Source organism: Trachinotus anak, unplaced genomic scaffold (assembly GCF_046630095.1).
Source record: "Trachinotus anak isolate AG129_WGS33_773 ecotype Australia unplaced genomic scaffold, CSIRO_AGI_Tana_v1 ptg000028l, whole genome shotgun sequence".
Classification (NCBI taxonomy): Eukaryota; Metazoa; Chordata; class Actinopteri; order Carangiformes; family Carangidae; genus Trachinotus; species Trachinotus anak.
In genome coordinates, this window is record NW_027273879.1 from 14,726,023 (window position 1) to 14,745,893 (window position 19,871).

A 19,871-nucleotide genomic window follows, 5' to 3' on the forward strand; every position below is an offset into this window, starting at 1 on the left:
CAATACAAACATGAAAAAGTACTTCACCACACCTATCAAAATATGCTACCTCATGTGGTAGTCTATATTACATAAGGATACTGCTCTGCACTTTATTTGGCATGATGCTTCAATATCCTTTAAATATTTGCATCTATGATTAAATGAACAACAACAACAACAAAAAACATTTAAGAAGAAATACGCTTTTATGTTCAGCCTTGTTAAGCCAATTTAGTGACTAGTCTATACTGTTTACTGTAGTTTTAATATATTTTATGCTTTTACTGATATACAAATTTTGCATAGCCTCTCATGTGTGCATTGGTGTTAAATCACAGGAGTGGGGGGTGTGAAACCACAAGAGTGAGAAACGTAAAAAAAAAAAAAAAAAAAAAAAGAAAAGTGCTGTGTTCAATTTTATTATTCTGTCAATGAGGCTGCATTTATCTGTATTAAATGCTACTAAATTCAATTCTATTGAGTAGCTACTGTATTATGCAATTCTGAAAGGACAATCAAGGTACCCACTGATAAACATCACCGACATACCTTCGTACGTAACAACGTATGACGGACACGACCTCAAGCCAATAGAACACCCATCTGGCAACAGGTTATCGGCTGAATCCCGGGTTTCAGCCAATAGGAAGGCAGAGGAGGCGGGGCGTAGTGGCGTCGCGTTGCCGTTTATGTTTTGCTATACATGTTTGGTTGAGCTTTGAATGAGGGGCCATCATCATCCCGGCGGCTCGGATGTGGAAAATACAGTTTAAAGTCTCTCTGGATGCATTTATAATGAACAGGCAGGCTTTTCTGACAGGTACCCGAGTGACCGTTCGGCGTCCTTTCACCTCCTCGTTTGGTAAGTGTGTTTTTAACAATTAAACAGATTTGAATTGCAAGCGAGAAAACATGCAACAGACCTATTTATTTGTCTGTGACACAAAGTAGCAAGCTTGCTAGCGGATTTTTTTTTTTTTTTTTTTGGAGGCGAGGGGAGGAGGAGTGCAGGGGGTGAGGGGAAGGGGGGGAGTGGTGGTGGAGGGGGACTATCAGTCATTTCGAGACAAAAGAAACCTGAATATTTTCACTGTGCCTGTATATCACAGTAAACGACATCCAGCGGTGAAACCAAGTCGCTTTCTGTGGCTTGTGGAAGTCTACATTCACTGGCTGTCCAGTCTGTATCGCAGTTAGTAGCGTTAGCTTATTCTCCAAACCGTGCGTTTGTTATGTGTATGGTTTCTGGGGGGGGGGGGAGTAACCCAAACAGGCAGTTTCTCACAAAAAAAGACAAGACGGTTCAGACAAAATAAGGTTGCTTATTTTGCCCACAAGGCCCTGATTGTCGTGGTCAGCATTCCGAGTAGACACATGCGTTGTGGCCATATCAGCACGTTTTGTGCTTTTTGTTCCTTACATTAAGACTTTCTGTTCACTTTCAGAGGCTCCCACATACGACCCCGGCGCCCCCAGCAGCAATGCATCAGCTTCTGCTCGTTTAAGAGTTTCTTACAACGTCTCTTTTATGCCTCAGCCCTGAGTAAAAGGAGCAACCACAAGTCTGAATTAATTCTGCTCAAGAATCACTTCACAAGGACCCAAAAATCAATGTACAATATTTGACATAGACATACTTTCTTCCAGCCTCTGACTCTTGTGCTGGCATCTCCAAAGCTATTATTTGTGTGTTGTATGATAGCTCTTATGCATATAGCATGTTTGGATGTTCGGACAATGTCAAGGAACTGCAGGGACTAAGACTGTAGTTAATTATTTTCAGGAATGGTCTGACTCACTCTGAAAGCCATTCATACACTTGCACTAATAGTAAGCAGTCCAAGGGTTAAGCCTGTGAAATTAATTCTTAGAAGGAGCTTGGACTTTCAGGGTAACATGCTGAGGATAGTTATCCCTTACTCCCTGGCAGCCGAGTTGAAAAACCTCCATCACTGAGTGGTTCTGTCTGATTTTATTTATGTCTCAGTGATCAATAATCTGCAGCACTAATCTACACACAATAAAAAAAAAAAATGTTTGCGTGTTGAGAGAACTGGGAGAAAGATAAGTTTTCAAATTTGACTTAATAATTCAGCCAGAGTACTCTGCCCTAGTGTCTAAGTCTATTTCTCAGTTTGCTCTGTCTGAGCATGTGTGTTTCCTCATTAGGCTGGAAAATGGGTCTATGAACTATAATACAGTATAAGGTTACATATAGAAGTCAGAGCTCAACCAGAACTAACTGTTAAGTGTGTGTTACTGCCATTGAATTCCACATTTCATTATAACCAATATGAAATTAAAAACAGTGAATTGCTCACCTGCCAAAAAGACTGATAGTCTGAAGGAATGATCTGTGAAACGTAAAAGGTTTGCTGTTGGTGTGAATAGGGCAGCATGTTTCATCTGGTAAGGCTTTAAGCTCCCGACCAGGGTTTAACACAGTTTGATGCTGCTCAGCTTTCCTATGACAGGGTGAACAGTGGTTTCAATAATAGGATAGGTTTACTATAGGGTTAGTCTAGGATTAGTATAGATATTGACATTGATTTGCACCTTAGACATAAATTCCTCTTTTCTCAGTAAAAAAAAAAAGATTATTGAATATCACAACACTTTCTAAGTTGTCTACAAAGAGTTCTTTAAAGTTGACCAAATCAAGAAAAAAATCAAGCACACCCCCAGCTATTTGGAATAAAATTGAAAGTTATTCAAGTGCACAAGGTCTGGAATACTTTAAATGTTTAGATGTAATTTGTGGTGAGCTACAGCTCAGTACCTTAACTGACCTGTGATCCAAGAGGTATATATGGTGAAATGCTGTTTGATGATATATGTTTGTGTCACCCTGTTGCATCTAGTCAAAACAGTTTTTTGTTAGAATAAATCTACTCCCTTTAACCATCACTTAAGTTTTAAAAATGTCAACAGGAAACTAGAATTTTATTCATTTAACGCTGGCTTGTAATTGTGACATTTAAATAGATGCAATATGTAAGTTTTTATTGTACAGTATTGGTAAGGTGACTGATGCAATCTGCACGCCCCAAAAATGAGTCTTTGATTAAGTGGATCTGAAGAGTTAGTGTTTGGAAGTGATTCTGCAAGATAAAAAACCTCCTTGTGCAAACAGAAGAGCTTACATTTCATGTTAAGATTTAGAAGCACAAGTGCACCAGCAGTAGAGTATATTCATCAGAGTTTGTCCAACAAATGCTGAACATAAAACACAATCAGTCAATTCTTAAAAACTTTGCACAGGATGTGTTGTGCTATGACTGCCAGCTTGGCTGACATACAGTACGGTACATGGTGGGAGGGTTAGCAGCGGGGGGCTATGATAGATATCATAGTCATGGCTCTGGGCAAATAAACAGTTCATGAATCTGGGTGTGTGGGCACAATTGTTCTCACCATTACACAAATTAATGTTACACACTGAGTTTCTTTGTATCTTCTTATCTGTCCTCTCGCTCATAAGTGTTAATGTGTGTTGTCTCTCTTTCCTCATTTCTTAGGTTTCTTTGGATGTGCTATTCTCCGCTCCGAATGTTTTGTGCTTTCCATCTGATATTTCGAAAGGGTCCTCAAGCTCTATGCCTTAGTTCTGATTAGATATCACTCAGAAATACGTGCACACATTCTGTATATACATATATATATATATATATATATATATATATATAGCTTTTTTTAATCTCCAGTTGGAATTCAGTCAATAGCCCATCACCTGTATCACCCTTCTTCCCCTGTCCCTTTTTCTCATCACATTGGATTAAGAGGGGCATCAAAACACACTTAGGTCCACACACACAAAGGCCACTATGTCCTCCATCCTTCCCTTCACTCCCCCGGTAGTGAAACGCCTCCTGGGATGGAAAAAGACTCCAGCAGGTAGTGGGGGAGCAGGAGGAGGAATAGGAGGAGTAGGGGAGCAGAATGGAGGAGGACAGGAGGAGAAATGGTGTGAAAAAGCTGTGAAGAGCCTGGTGAAGAAGTTGAAGAAGACGGGGCAGCTGGATGAGCTAGAGAAAGCCATCAGCACACAGAACAGCAACACAAAGTGTGTCACCATACCCAGGTGAGATGAGGACACATGCACGCAACCCTCTCTTCTGTGTTTCTCTGGCTTTGCTCTGTACCACACACACACACACACACACACACACACACACACACACACACACACACACACACACACACACACACACACACACACACACACACACACACACACAGAGGCAGACCACTGTCACAGGGGTAGTAACAACCATGTGTCAAGATATTGAGGTAACACAAACACGTGTAAACTTGCCAATAGCTGTTTTATCATCATACTCAGGTCAGACGAACAGATGCAGATTCCTACACATAGACTCCAAATTTAGATTAATCTGCCAGTTATTGCTTTTTAATAGCTGTACAGTTAGAACAGTTATTGAAAATATAGTCAGAAAAATGCCCATTCTGCCTCTCTGTTCAACCAACAGTCCAAAACATAATTTTAAAATTATTTAAAACAGACAAAATAAGCACAGAAACTAAGAAATTGGGTATTTTTGTGTGATAAATGCCTTAAATGATTAATTGAGGATCAAAACTATTGTAATAATTGACCTATAGCTTAGGCACACTTCAGGTTGTGCTCATATTCACACATCCGCAGTTCGTATGCACTGGTATACCACAATACCACCAATACAGATTAGCACATTGAGGTGTGTCAACACACATGAAAGTAAGCAGGAGTGTGACAGGCACCCCCAGGCTTGCAGTAAGAAAAGTCTCTGTTGTGCAACAATGGGTCCACTTCCCCATTCTGTTGTGCCATAGGTTAGCAAGGCGGCAGAAGTGAAACCTGATTGGAGGAAACAGATGTCTAACACATGATACCAACCAAACTTGTCTTGTGTTGATTATATGCGGCAAATGTATGGATTTGCAGTGTGTGCAGTGCTGCTGATGGTTCGCCCTATTCTCAGCAGTCGCTGGAAGTGTGACACGCTCTGATCGCGTCTATGCTGCCGACTTTTGCGGTTACAAAAAAGCCTTTCATCCTGTAACTCTGATTAGATAGGTTGACACAACTTGTTAGAAAGTGCCAATTAGATTAAGATCAGAGGAATTTGATTCAATTAGATGACTTGAGAGCTTTTAACAGACTCCAACAGTGGATGTATTAAATTAGTCGTGTAGAGATGCACCAATACTCTGCAGCATCAGTGTCTGTGCCCATAGTATCCAAACAGTTGTTTGGATACTATGATCAAAAAGATCTTTGGTGTAATAAACATCTGCTGTTTCTAGAAATATGCCTAATGCTGGTGTGTCTTACTGATGCCACACATTTGTTTAACACAGGTGTGTGTAACTTCTGACAACAGCAGGAGTGATTAATTAAGTGTTTGGATTCGTACTCAACATTGGCCGCTCCATTTAATAAAGTTGTTGGCGCCTGAAGCAGTTCTGAAATGCTATTGGTGCATCTAAATATTAAACACAATCTTTAAGGGGACAAAGAAACAGGGCAGTCTGAATGGCTGTTGATTGCTGTTGGCAAAGAACAGTTAACACAGACTGTTTAAGGTTGAAGTTGTTATCAAAGAATGGAAGTCTAAGACCTAAGACAAAGCAATAAAAAGAAGAAATAATGAAATAATACTTACAAATACAATTACTGATGTAGGATGTATCACAAGAAGTCACTGAATGTGAAAAGTAACTTATCATCTCAGAGTCTTGGCAACAGTTCTAAAGAAGGAGCTAAGATATAGTGGGAAAAAAAACCCAAATAACTTTCATCCATCATATCTGACTCCACAGACTCTTCAAACAGAAAACCTTGACCTCAAGTTGCATTACATCTTCACTAACTTGAAAATACACATTTGAGTAAATTTTAAGTTTTTTTTTTTTTTCTGAAGGAACCTTTCTGCATCCAACCCTGCTAATGCTGTAGATACTTGGCCTGAGTGGTTCACGTGTCTTTCAGTATAGATTTCTCCTGTGTCGCATGATAAGTTACATGAGCCAAGTCACCAGACCAGGTGAAACCTTATCGTGACAGAAGTGGCAAAGACAAGGGAACCTCATGAAAAGCATGTGATTAAAGTCAATCAATCCACTGAGGATCAGCAGATCAGGCTGCTCTGTGAAGATTTTATGAGCTTCCCTTCTCAAATTTTCCATGTAATCTGCCCTTTCTCCCCTTTTCTTTCTCTCTCTCTGCTTCTCTTAGTTTCCCTTAATTATAAGGTATCAATAATACAATTCATCCCCATAGAGAGAAAAATCCCTCACACTCATGTCAACCACAAATGAACTGCATTTTTTAACCGGATGGCTTGGTGTCTTGAACCCTGCTCTTTCACTGAAGGATGTTGTTCCTGATCTCTGCACCACCATGTTTCCTCAGGTTAATTTTTGACAGATGGGAACAAACATAGGGAAAGTCCTCCTTTATACCCAGCATCATAATGTGATCTGAGTAAATGTGGTATGCGTCAGCTTTGTGACACAGTGAGAAGCTGAAGGGGTGACCGGAAAAATAAACATGGCAGATGCAGGTTTAGCAGAGGAGGTGTTAATGCACTGCACATGTTTACTTATATTTAATCATGCAGGGGTTCATCTTCTATGACTCTAGTAATATTGGATGATGATGCTCCTGGTGGGTGGTTACTTTCTCAGCAATGCACTCTGTACTGAGGTCAGACAGATCTAATCACATTGCAGTCCTAATGCACCCTGTGTAGATTTACACTCTGCATCGACATGCTCCATAATTCGTCTTAATATTTAAGTTATAGAATTGAGCTGGTGAAAGCATCAGTGCTGGCTCATTTCCACGGAGCACCTCAACAGAGAAGCTGGCACTGCTGGTACCTCCTGACACATGAGTGTTGTGAAGTTTTGTAAACGAAGTATGAAGCATGTGTATAAGTGTCTAAGTATGTGGTTATAGACTGTAGCTGAAATAGTTCAACTTGATGAGGAAATATCAGGAAGTTAAGAGTAGTAGAGGGTAGGTAGTGTAAATGTAAGCAGAAAAGATAAAAAGGGGAGAAGTAGAAGCATCTGAGATGAAAGAGTCTGATGCCAGGCCTCTCCGTTTTCTCACTCTAAGGAATGTAAACTAGATAGCTTCTGAAGTGGTGTTGATAAGGTGATGGTGGTCTTGTTAGACATTTGCTTGAAAGTTTGAAATAGGGCTGAAAAGTTACTTGAAATATTATCAAAATCACAATATGGCCAAGTGTAATATTTAAATTGTTGGAGCTGCAAAAAAATCACAGGAGCTGCAATTTTTTTGACAGAGGTCAAATGTGTGTTTGTGTCACATTATCATTTTTTAATTGTTTTGCAGTGAAAATTAAGTGAAAAAACAATCATCTGAAATCTTCTGCCAAAATAATTGAAATATGATTCATATCATTCAACCCCATTTTGAACTACATATGGTTTTCTTGTATTATCTTTATGCCATAGATCACCATAAAATCACTGATGTTCTGAAGAGACGCATAGCCTGTCCTGTGTTCATCAGTTCACAAAAAGTGGTATTGAGTTTAAATGGAAATATGGCTATCTGCAAAATAAGTTATTTCAAGGATTGATTACATGTTAGGGGAAGCCCTGCCATGAAGTTGTGGGTCTAGATGTTAGATATTTGACAGCACTCAGCAGTTTTTGGCAGATAGCATTCCCGGCATTTTGATGTATAGCTCACTTCCCCTTGAATACAGAGAAGCAAGGCTGATACAAATCTGAGATAAATTGCTCTTTCTCTTGTCGTTCTTGTTTTGTTGTTTGGTGGAGGATGTCAGAATGGTGTCTAGAGGATTGTGAGGAGATAGCAGGTGTAGGGCTTTGTAGATTTCGGCTTGGGTGGAGGTAGGAAGTTAGACAGAGGAAGAGGGCAACAGCTCATCTGTGTCTAGAGATAGCGGGCGTTGGTAACTGGATGACTTCAGAGAAGGTTTTCAGAAATGCACACAGTAGGGTTTGTGGCTCTGGCGTGAAAATATCCTCATGATGTTTTGCAGATAATCCAGTTAAACTGATAACTAAACAATTTAATTTACAATTCTAGCTTTCATCCAGAGTGATTTACAGGTGACTATATAAGTACATGAGTCTTGCTCAGAGAGACCTTTTGACAGACAGACACTGTAGTGATTGTTCTGGTGACCCTTTAAGTGAGGAGGGAACAAGGCAAGGCATTAGCTGTGTCTGGAGATAGGATACTTGGAGGTTGTATTTGTAGAACTCTTTCAGTAGGATGATAAGTGTCGAGATAGCAGGTCTTGTACAGACAGGTCTGGCAATCACTTCCCTCTGATCAGACAGCAGAATCTCCTCTCCTCTCCTCTCCTCTCCATGCTGAGATAAATCACAAGAGCGTCAGAGATCAAGTTAGCAACAGTCGGGATGTGTGATTTCCTCAGTCGTACACACACATTTGTTTTGTACATGTTTTTTTTCTGTCGTCGTGTCTTCACACATTTTGTGCAGTCTATTGAATTTCTTTATTTCACTCATTCACATATTGTTGTTTAGATGCATATATTGTGTGACCCTGTGTGACTCGTTGCTTCACATCACACTTCTCCTCATGGCTTAGAAATAATACACAGAAATGTGAATCATATGTATGTGTAGTTCAGATATTACGTGGAGTCAGGCCTTGCAGTCAGGAGCTTGCTTGACCTTAAAGCCCCAAAAACAAGTAAAATGATGAGACATATTCTTTTTCATGTCTCGCTCCAGTGTGAGTAAGATCACATGTGAGCGGGAAAGTGGAAATCAAAGATTATTTCATCCTGGTATCATCTTTCATCTAAAAGTTTTAACAGGCTGCTGCAATTTAATCCCGTCTAGCTCCCTGCATCGCCTGATTGCACCACATCACTGTCAGATTTGGAGTTGTCATATGATCACCTATCATCCAGTTATAGTCTCTTATTGAAGAGAGAGAGGGCCATCTTTTTGTGCCTTCCTTCATGTCAATAAGAGACCAGCTGTAAATATTTGTGATTTCATCCTACTAATTTGGAATAAGACATTTCATGTTCACCATCTATTTGCTTTTATTTTTATCCTTTTTTGCACTTGTCCTGTGTTTGTGTGTACATGTGTATGCATGTCTTTTGTGTGTGTGTTTGTGTGTCTGTAGCAATTGCTCAGATCTATGGGGTCTAGGCTCAGGCCACACGATAGAGCAGTGGGACTCTGCAGGCATGTACGGATACCATGACCACAGCAGGTGAATACACTCGCACGCACACAAATGCACAAATGAGTGGACAGTTGTTATACATCTCTTCTTTGCTGCAAAAGTTACACAGTAAAAATGGTAATGCACTTGTCTGGGCATTTCTGTTTATCGCCTTTCTTAATGCAACAGTGTAATAATGCATATAATACAGGCAATAAGAAAATAATTGAGTCATATTTAAAAATGTGTATGTAATAAGTGGATTCGGCAGTTAGAAAGATATGTAATGCAGATGCAGAATCTATTCTATTGAGCACAGTGATGTTACAAAATATTTGACTAAAGATCAGTTTAATGGTGATTTTAATAGAGACGCTTACTCTTTTACCACCATAAAGATTTTTTTTCTGTAAAACGAGGCCAGTCAGTTATAACTTTGATTTACAGAGGAAGAGAAAAGACTGATGTGTTTTTGTTTTACTTGTTTTGGTGATCATTCTGACTGTGCAGTGGCTCTTTCCAACTGTGCTGATGAGTCTCATAAAGCAAGGTTTAGCCATAAAACTACATCAGTGTCCTGCACTTCACTGGGTGGCGAGTTTCTTGTTAACCTCTGTTCATATTTGGTTATTGCCTACCTATGACACTACCAGGCCACATACTAAAAAAAGCACAACCACCTCTGAGTGTTCCTCCAGCTTATAGTCTGCTGTCAAGACTTGGGCACATCACTGAGCTGTGAGCCTTCCTCTCTCCCAACCCTCTCAGGTCACTGGACGGGCGTCTTCAGGTGTCCCATCGTAAGGGCCTGCCCCACGTCATCTACTGCCGCCTATGGAGATGGCCCGACCTTCACAGCCACCATGAGCTGAGGGCCATTGACACCTGCCAGTACGCCTTCAACCTCAAGAAGGATGAAGTGTGTGTCAATCCCTACCATTACCAGAGAGTGGAGACGCCTGGTAATGATCCTTGAGAACTGTGTGTGTGTGTGTGTGTGTTATTGTGAAAGGATTTTACTGTGAGTAGTGCTGGCTGTGGTTTTGAGGGTGCCCTCCAATAAATGATGTCAGTCATGCCAGCTGAAACTGTTGGGACTTTCATTATCGGTTTCATTCAGATTGTGCTGTAGAAATTATTCTAGATGTGTTTAAGTTTTTTTTTTTTTTTGTCTGTATTTTCATGTGTGTGCAAGAAGCAGAAAATCTTTGCACACAATCTCTTGGTAAAAAGTGCATTTAACTATACAATTTTGATTAATGCAACAAATTATATTTTCCTTTGTCAACGATACTCCTTTTCTCTCTAGTGCTGCCTCCAGTGTTGGTGCCACGCCATACAGAGATTCTGACAGAGCTTCCGCCTCTAGATGACTTTACCAACTCCATCCCTGAAAATACCAACTTCCCTGCTGGCATAGACCCTCCTAATAACTATATACCAGGTCTGTATGCAGGGCAGGAAGTCAAACATTTTTTCATTAATTTTCTATTCACTTATTGCATTATCTGTGATACAAGCCAGAGCTGGATTTATTTTTAATAGAAGGTTGTTCATTAAAGGTGAGATTGCCAGCCTGGTGGTTGTTTTCCCATGTACATGTGATCATACATACATAACCCTCAAGAACTTACAAGAACACAAAGACCTCACTTCTGTCTCGTATGTACAACAATGTAATCTTATTTCATGTTTGTGTGCACAGAGACTCCTCCACCCGGCTACATCAGTGAGGATGGAGAGACCAGCGACCAGCAGATGAATCAAAGTATGGAATCAGGTAGACCAGTTTGATGTTGTCAGTAGTGTACATGCTGTTGTGTATCTCATTGACTGGACAAAGACATAAAAGGTCAAAAGATCAGTTTTGAAACCCGCACAATTATTTTCTCATTCTAACAAACATACAACAATTCAGCGGTGAACATATTAACTACAGTTTACAAAGTCTATATCAAATACAGAATATGATACAGATTACAAAAAGGTGTTCTTTGTTATTTGCAGGCTCACCAGCAGAAATGTCGCCAAGCACCCTCTCGCCTGTCAGTCATGGCCTTGGTAAGACTGCTTTATGTGTGTATCTTTATCAACTTTAGTTAACCTTATTATAAGTCAATAAACAGCTCCCAAAAGTTAAAAAGATCTGTTTTTTCCCCTTCAGATCTTCAACCTGTCACCTACAGTGAACCAGCTTTCTGGTGCTCTATAGCCTACTATGAGCTAAACCAGCGGGTTGGAGAGACATTCCACGCCTCACAGCCATCTCTGACAGTTGATGGCTTCACTGACCCCTCCAACTCTGAACGCTTCTGTCTAGGGCTTCTCAGTAATGTTAACAGGAACGCAACAGTTGAAATGACAAGGAGACATATAGGTACAAGCACACACACACACACACACGTGCAGTTTATCAGTTACTATCAGTACAAAAGGTTGAAAGGATTTGCACGGTGCGGATGTTGCGGCACTCCTTTTCAGTGGTTTCCAACGGTTTTTCTCAGATTCTTTACACTGATTTGTTTGAGCAAATATACATGTTTAGACCCTCTTCATGATTTATGTCTTCCTGCCTTTCTTTTTGTCCCTTTATCTTCACATTATTTCCTGTCTCACACTCTGCAGGTCGCGGTGTGAGGTTGTATTACATCGGAGGGGAGGTGTTCGCTGAGTGCCTCAGCGACAGTGCCATTTTTGTCCAGAGTCCCAACTGCAACCAGCGATACGGCTGGCATCCTGCCACAGTCTGCAAGATACCACCAGGTTGATACACACACACATAATATTTCTTACTTTTTTCTTTTGAGCCAGTTGAATGCTCTACATCTTCCAAAAAGCCTCTAGTATGGTTTGCTGTTAAGATGTAGTCGTAGGGTTGAGGGTCGTCTGGATTGAGTTCCTACTGAAACTTTTATCTGGCAGCTTGGGTCCCTATGAGGAACAAGAGTCAGTGCCACCAAACAAAACTACATACCTTTCCGTACATTATGGCTTACCTTTATGATGAAAATAGTCTTGAGCGAGGATTACATGGTGGAGAGCACTAATGCCCTCTACAATGTGACAGTTTTTCTCAGACTCTCACCCACGCACACTGACTCATCTGTACCCATGTAACTTTGAACATTTCATTTCTGGCCAAATGAGCACTGCAAACAATATCATCACTGAGGCGCAGAATCATACCTAAAGGAAGCACAAATATCTTGTACACATTCAGTGGTCGGACTTTTTAGCCATGTAGAGAATAATTAACGACATACAATACACCCACACCCCCAGATTCACAGTGCCTCTGCTTGATGCTTTTAAGTTATCTTCAAAGACGTGGCGAAGTAAGGTTTTGAAAATATACATGTTAAGTGTTTTTATGCCTCTGCGCCAGCAACAGGCAGAGCTGGAGACGTTATGTTTTCAGGTTGTCCATCTGTCCATCTGTATGTCCGTCGATCCCAGTCTTGTGAATGTGATATCTCAGTAAGGCCTTGAGGGAATGTCTTCAAATTTGGCACAAACATTCACTTTGACTCAAGGATGAACTGATTAGATTTTGGTGGTCAAAGGTCAAGGTTGCTTTGACGTCACAAAACAAGTTGTTGGCCACAACTCACAAATTCATACACTAATTATTTATTTAACAAAAATGTCAAACAGGCTAACATGACGAAGTGATGACATTTTATATCCAAATAGTCAAAGCTCAACTTCACTGTGACCACATAGTATTCTGCAAAAACACCTCAGACCATTATTCAAAGCTGAAACTCAGGAACAGAAGGGGAGATTGGGACCATATTTCCTAAAAGTTGGCTGGTTGGCAGAGGCATACAACTATGAGGTGGTACTTCTAGTTTCACATTTTATTATGCTGCTAAAATATTTTTTTTTTTTTTTTTTTTTTTTTTTTTTGCTTCATCAATCTACACCAAGCTGCAACCTCCGGGGCTGATAAATGAAGCCAACACGGCTGTGCCAAAAACTGCAGTTCCTCTAATAACTGCTTGAGGCTGGCTCCAAAAGCGAGTCAATCCCCATAGACCTCTATGTTAAAATGGGTAACTTTACATCAGAAATAAACATGTTTACGGCTTCTCTGGTCTGTGAGGCCTTATACAGACAGGTGTGTGTTTGACTACTCATGTTAATGTGATATTTGAGTTTTTCCTTTTTATTGAATTTGCAAAAATTTCTAAAATTCTGTTTTTTCTATTTCTTTGTCATTATGGGGTACTGAGTGTAGATTGATGGGGAAAACTTGGCATAAGGATGCAACATAACAAAACACTGAATGCATTTTATGTTTTTTATTTTCTTTTTTTAGGCTGTAATCTGAAGATTTTTAACAACCAAGAATTTGCTGCACTGCTGGCCCAGTCAGTCAATCAGGGGTTTGAAGCAGTCTATCAGCTAACCAGGATGTGCACCATCAGGATGAGCTTCGTCAAGGGCTGGGGAGCAGAGTACAGGTCTGTTGCACTCTAAGCACATCATTCTCTCCTTTACTATCATCCATGATGAGTGGCGGGTTGGAGAAGTGTGGTTAGACCATCAAGTGATGCAGAGAAATTAATTTGTGTTTCCTCATGAAACTTGGTCATGTTAGAAGGTTGGTGACATAATGACTACTTGCTATCTGTGCAGTGGCTATTGTTGGTTGTCTCTAGTTGTGTGAAGAGGACAACACTATTGCTTCTCCACTAGCAAATTAGGATGGAATGGTGTAAAACAGCTAATATGAGCCTCCTCGTGTTTGGCCACCCTCCATGTCCTCACATTTAGCTGCCTCAGTGCAAGTGATCATGGTGCTCTGAAATGATTGACTTTGTTCTGAAATTTTGCTGTTATAAATCCTAGTGTGACTCAGGCTCAATAGCCTGCATTGTTTTCTTAGTATTGTGGCTTTTAAGTGTATACCTTCTTTAGGTTGTACAGGAATCAGTATTTTCTTTACTGCAACATATTTGTGACACAAACAGCTATGAAATGCTGAAGGCTGCATTGGGCAGGTTTCACTGGCTGCTGTAAATGTCAGCAAAAGGCAACTTTTTCATCATAATATTTAAGCCTGGACTGGCTGAGCTGAAGTCACTGTGGCTAGATCACAGGAATACCTGGAGACTCTCCAAATGCTGCATCTGTATCATCTGCTCTGAACACTGACTCAGGCTGATGTCGTATGCCTTCATCTTAATGGACTGAACTTAAGTAGAACTACAAAAATAGAAGCAGCATCTTTGAGAAAAAGGTACAACTGCTGAAACCTAAATAAATTAACTTGTAAAAATGTATACATCAATAGTTTTACTGCATTCTATTGAGAAAGTGATGAGAAGTGATCAAGCTGAATCCTTTCACCTTGACAGGATCCCTTCAGGTTCTGGTATAGATTACATAATCCATGATGTTTAAGAGACAATTTAGATTTCACCGTCAGATTTTGAATCATCACCTATTTTGCACAGATAAAATTGAACTTAATCTCTATTATATTCCCCCTTTTGTTGCAAAATGTGAGAGATTACAGGGCATTTGCCTGTATCTCTGTCTCTGTGGCCGTCCAGCCATCCATCCAGCAAACATCTGTTCTGCTCCTGGCTCGGGTTTGTGTTGTACCCTTCCAGGAGCCAGACAGCAGTGTTTGTGGTGGTGTTTTGGCTTGTCCTCACTAGCCAGGGTTAAGCTGCTGTGTAGCCGGTCTGGTTAACAGTCAGTGTCTCTGCTGTTTATAAAGCCTGGGCCAAGCCTGGCAGGGCCACAACAGCTGTGTTTGATCGTCTGGACAGACCTGGGAAATGCAAGCTCCCATTGAATTTATTTATTTGTTGTTAATTGATTTAAGAAAAGTGCTTTACTACTACTCACGCATTTAACATACTACAACTTCTTCTATTATGCTGTGAGCGTTTCTTATACATAATTAATACCAATATGAAATCGGGGATATCCTGTCATTATCTATAAATGTTACTAGGACTTTCACTGATATTATAATCAATAAAAGCCCATCTCATACCACGCACCATATTACTTTCAGCCACAGCTGGACCAAGCTGAACCAGTGGGAACTTTGTCTTTACCCTTATGATGTGTTTTACCCTTACAGACGTCAGACAGTAACCAGCACCCCCTGTTGGATTGAGCTGCATCTCAACGGCCCCCTCCAGTGGTTGGATAAGGTGCTGACCCAGATGGGATCACCCTCAGTGCGCTGTTCCAGTATGTCATAAACAGGGTCCTGCTTATGCGGACACAAAAGTCAGACTGACATTAAGCAACTTTCAAACAGTATGTCCTAAAGGAGACAACCATGCGGTCTTAAACTGATGTACTAACAACTTTTTTGAAAAAAACCCCCCAAAAACAAACAAAAAAAAAAAAAAATCACACAGTGGACCTGGAAGTTGAGACAATGAAATGACTAATGGACAGTAGTGGAATGTTACAGTGATCTCACATCGGACATGATTACCTTTGGCTCTGTTGGATCAACGTCAGGCTGACATTCCAGTAATCATGGACCTAATAATAATAGAATTCACCCTGCAATATCAAAATGATGAGAGATTGATGTCATAACGGACCTGACTGCATTCATGTTTTTGGTGTTTGACTGAGGCTGTGATTCAGAAACACAAAGCAGGACGGGGCTGTAGTGTCCTCCAATATCAAAGCAATTGCTGATCCTGGGATTAAACATGTGACCTTTTAGTTACAGGATAGTCTCTCCAACCACTAGTCCACCTTGGCTCTTCACTACCTATCTGCCACAGCACAAGCTTTGACTCAGCATCAGTATTTGCGTTTACACAAGAACAGTTGTTCTGCCACTCCAGGCTCATGCTCAACCAAAGTCAGCTTCACGCCTGGACATGAATTTCTTAGCATTTCTTGGTTTCGGTGACCAAACTTCCGGTCCATTTTTATCTCCACTTTTCTTGCTTCTCTCCCCATCAGTCCTGTGTTGTTGTGACCACAGACCCAACTGCAAAGGACTGCATGGTCTTCAGCTCTTACAGGGGTGACCACTGGGAGAACAAGTTTATGTCTCTAATTAATCTTACATACTGCATCTTCACATGTTCACATGCACGCACCGATACTGTAACAGAGACAAACCTTTGCAGTTCATACATCACTTAAATAGCTAGTTAACACACGTGTTTTGATATAGCAAAAAATCATTTCTTCTTTGTGCTAAATGTCGATTGGTCCTATTTAGCAATGGGTGTGCAGTGGGGCAGATGTTAGAGTGTGGATCAGAACTGAGTATTTCTTTTATTCTTCTGTGAGGAGGTTTTATTTATAACTGGAATGAGTAAGCTAAGGAATCCTCAGAGCAAGAGTTCATGACATGTCACCCCTGTGGAACTTCATACAGTTCAAATCTTTAGACAGTGATAAATGCAGGCGTTTTCCACAGTTCTTATAGTTTTTGAGGCCCAACAAGATGCACTGTCCCTGTTTCCCTCCTGCATGGTCTTGCTTTCTCTGTCTCTTACATTCTCTCCATTTTTAAAATTATATCATCTTGTATACGAAGGGGAGTCTTATGTTGGCCTCAGGCTGCATCAGGACTCAGTGAAAACTCATGAGTGTAAGCGTCAGCGTCGCCCCCTGCTGTTTAATAGATAAACACTCATCATTTAACATTTCACAGTTGTAGAAACGGTGCAAGTCTCTCTTGATTGCATGCTTGGACTGATGCACGGTTTCTCCATTATTGACAATTTTTTAAATAGGAAAAGTCCTGCAGTGTGAGACTTTAAAAACTGCCCCTATACTGTACTTGCACTGCCCCAAATCATGCACCCGTAAGAAAGATGCCTTTGATGTAAAATACAGCAAGATATGTTTTGAAATGTACAGATAGGAATGTTGCAAATCCCATTTGAAGTTAAGAGAATTAAAAGAAAATCTTTCATATTTTTAGAGTATTCACTATTAAGATTTTGTCCTTATATTGTCTGAATTGGCTTATTGTAATTGTCTAGAGCATTCATTTGACTTTAATGAGATTTCTTGCCCTGATCTAAGAGCCAGCTGGTACCTACATTGGTATTTTAGAGTCCAAATCTTTTCAACTCAAAGTATTTAAGCTTTAAGTATTGACAAGCTAGTTATACTACAGTTATTATTTTCTTTACACATTCTTTTAGCTACATTTTTGTATTTTCATGTATTTTTTATATATAAACATATTTAAAATCTTCAAAGCTTTCTTCCTTTTTATTAGAATTCAATATTTTTTTAGAATATGCCCTCTGTTTGAAATGATCACAGTTTGATGATGATTTGTGAAGTATGTAGCATAGGATATAACATTTACCACTGAAAACAGTTCTTCAGCGCCAGTTGTGTGCTGAATGGTCGAGAGGTCAAGTCATCATGATTACCATCCTCTTTTCCTCAAAACCTCATTTGACCACGAAAATGGTAAAAGTGGCTGCTGAGTTTTGGAAAATATAAAATTTTCTTTGCCTTACTGTTACTAATTCTTCAGCTCTAGTGGTGTGACCCAAATTATGATCATGCTCTCCCAAAGACTGAATGCATGTATTTACAGTATGTCCTGTACACTGCAGATCCACTCTCTCAAACCTAACTGCTGATGAAAACCTAATAGCTCCAGTTTTCAGGTATTGCATTTTATTGGCTCAGTGGTAATGTTTGCCAAAACTTGCCAATGTCCTTTTGAGGTTTGATTAATTACGTCGCTGAATGATGAAGATACCTTTATAAAACATGCTTATTATAAAATGAAGCTGTTTAAATAACCAGAAATTGGACATTTTGGAGATACTAGGATTTAATCCAGCAACTTGGCAATATAGTATTAATTTTCAGAATCATAGCAGTTGGTATTGAGTCCTAAAGCTCTGACTGTGTAAGGTGAATTTATCGAATTTTATCTTATTTTAGCAACCTGTGACATTCCAGTATGTAGTGTAAAAGCTGCTGCCAATTTTAGCACTGCAGCTGTTTTCATTCTCAGTATGTACACTGTTAATTTACGGAGAGTGTGTTTACGTGCACACAGGTATTATGATATTATATCCCTGTTGAGGCCTCTTAACTGTAAGTGTATTTCCTCATGTGTATCTGAGCACTGAATACATAAGCAGAAAGTTATCATGGAAAATGGGATTGTAAGTTGTACATGTAAATATATGTAAATGGGACTAGGTGTATACTTGCACCACCATCTTGACTCATACTGCCACATTCCAGATATTGTGTTTGATTTTCTCCAAACTGTGACAAAAATCTGATGAGGGTCTTTACTTGGTGCACAGTGATGCTGGTGCATGTAAACACGTTCACATTTCCTGTCTTCATTGCTCACTACTGCAACATGTGGGGGAAATGTACATTTAAAATTTGTTGTAGAAGACCAAATGAAGGCATAATGAAGGTTTAGTTTATCAATCAAGGGCTAAGATGAGGGGTCAAAAAATCCTGACGTTTAATCATACATATTGCAGAACCTGCAAAATACAAAACTTGCATTCGATACACACTTGATGGATGACATCCTCTCCTACAGAGCAATGAACTCCAACCAAAGCATAAGATTAACACTTCTGAAGAATCTCAAAAGCAAATGACGGCCCTGCAGGACAAGCTGTTTTCATGTTGGTTTGACCCAGGCAAATTATGAACTGTACTGTTCTTTAGGAAAACCATACCATTCTCACTTGTAACCAAACAAAACCAGCCAAATGCAGTGATGTTGTCTCTCTGTATGTGTATCTATTCGTCCACCTGTCTGTCTTGTCTTTTTGCTGGTCTGTTTTTTAAGTCATTTATTAGGGAAAAAGTTGACTTTACTTTGCCAAGGTCAGTACACAAATGCTAAAACGAAAATGTAGTGACTCCATAAAGGTTGTTGTATCATTGCTAACCCACATGTTTGTTCTATGCAGCAGCGTCAGATTGTTTGGACTGTATACTCAGACATATTTTCACATTAAGAAATATCCATGGTTTACTTTCTGGCCTAGAAGGCCTAGATGACTAGGCATACTGGTTCTTTTTTTTCCAGCAAAAGCCTTTGTATCTACATTTTTTTTCTTTCAATGAGTGCCACCTAACATTGTACCCCAAAACCAACCTCACTCCCGAAAGATTCTGTGTTTTGGAGATGGAACATGAGACCAAATGAGGTTTCATTTAGGCTACATCTACACATTCTGATGGTCCACATTCCTATTTACAGATCACATAATGTACTTTTTTTTTTTTTTTTTTTTTAATTATTATTGTGATGACAATTGTGTAACCCGATAAAAAGCCTCTCTCTGAATTTCCAAGAGCGTGGCTTTTTGGAGAAAGTGAAGTTTCTACATGTCACTAGTGGTGTTATTGTATAGTTTATTTTTATTTTACCATACACGCTTTTTCTTGCTATCAGCAGAGCATATTCCATTAGACGAAAAGCTGTTAGGATTTCTGTCTTCTTCAAACACTGATGATGATCTTCATAGACTTTCCAACTATTCTACATATACATACAACTTCTTACAGTGTACACTAATAAAGCTGTTTTAATTCAATTGAAAAATGTGTCTTGTTTGTGTTGCACAAATGCAAAATCACTTTTACAATTCGGTATCATCCACAGCAGATCTTGGAAAAGACAGAACGTTTGCCACCTGTTACAAGAGTATGGTAG

At 39.8% G+C, this 19,871-nt stretch overlaps 1 protein-coding gene across 4 annotated transcripts; it reads left to right on the plus strand.

Moving 5' to 3' along the window:
- The first annotated feature begins 676 nt into the window (after window positions 1–676).
- Window positions 677–19,760, plus strand: smad2 (SMAD family member 2). Of its 4 annotated transcripts, none has more exons than XM_071465953.1 (11): window positions 679–844; window positions 3,501–4,063; window positions 9,158–9,247; window positions 9,968–10,161; window positions 10,509–10,643; window positions 10,905–10,979; window positions 11,207–11,260; window positions 11,364–11,576; window positions 11,825–11,962; window positions 13,521–13,665; window positions 15,303–19,760. In XM_071465953.1, exons 2-11 carry the CDS (start codon window positions 3,807–3,809, stop codon window positions 15,424–15,426), a joined length of 1,425 nt encoding a protein of 474 aa, XP_071322054.1. In that variant the 5' UTR covers window positions 679–844; window positions 3,501–3,806; the 3' UTR covers window positions 15,427–19,760. The 4 variants fall into 4 exon arrangements, with proteins under 4 accessions (XP_071322058.1, XP_071322057.1, XP_071322054.1 ...); XM_071465954.1 differs by having other exon boundaries at window positions 10,905–10,967; XM_071465957.1 differs by lacking the exon at window positions 9,158–9,247 and having other exon boundaries at window positions 677–844; window positions 10,905–10,967.
- The last annotated feature ends 111 nt before the right edge of the window (window positions 19,761–19,871 follow it).

Bases quoted from the DNA above. Each gene is read 5' to 3' on its own strand.
- smad2 (XM_071465953.1), top strand. From the start codon at position 3,807: ATGTCCTCCATCCTTCCCTTCACTCCCCCGGTAGTGAAACGCCTCCTG. The intron at 4,064-9,157 runs GTGAGATGAGGA...GTGTGTCTGTAG, and splicing joins AAGTGTGTCACCATACCCAG to CAATTGCTCAGATCTATGGG. The intron at 10,162-10,508 runs GTAATGATCCTT...TTTTCTCTCTAG, and splicing joins CCAGAGAGTGGAGACGCCTG to TGCTGCCTCCAGTGTTGGTG.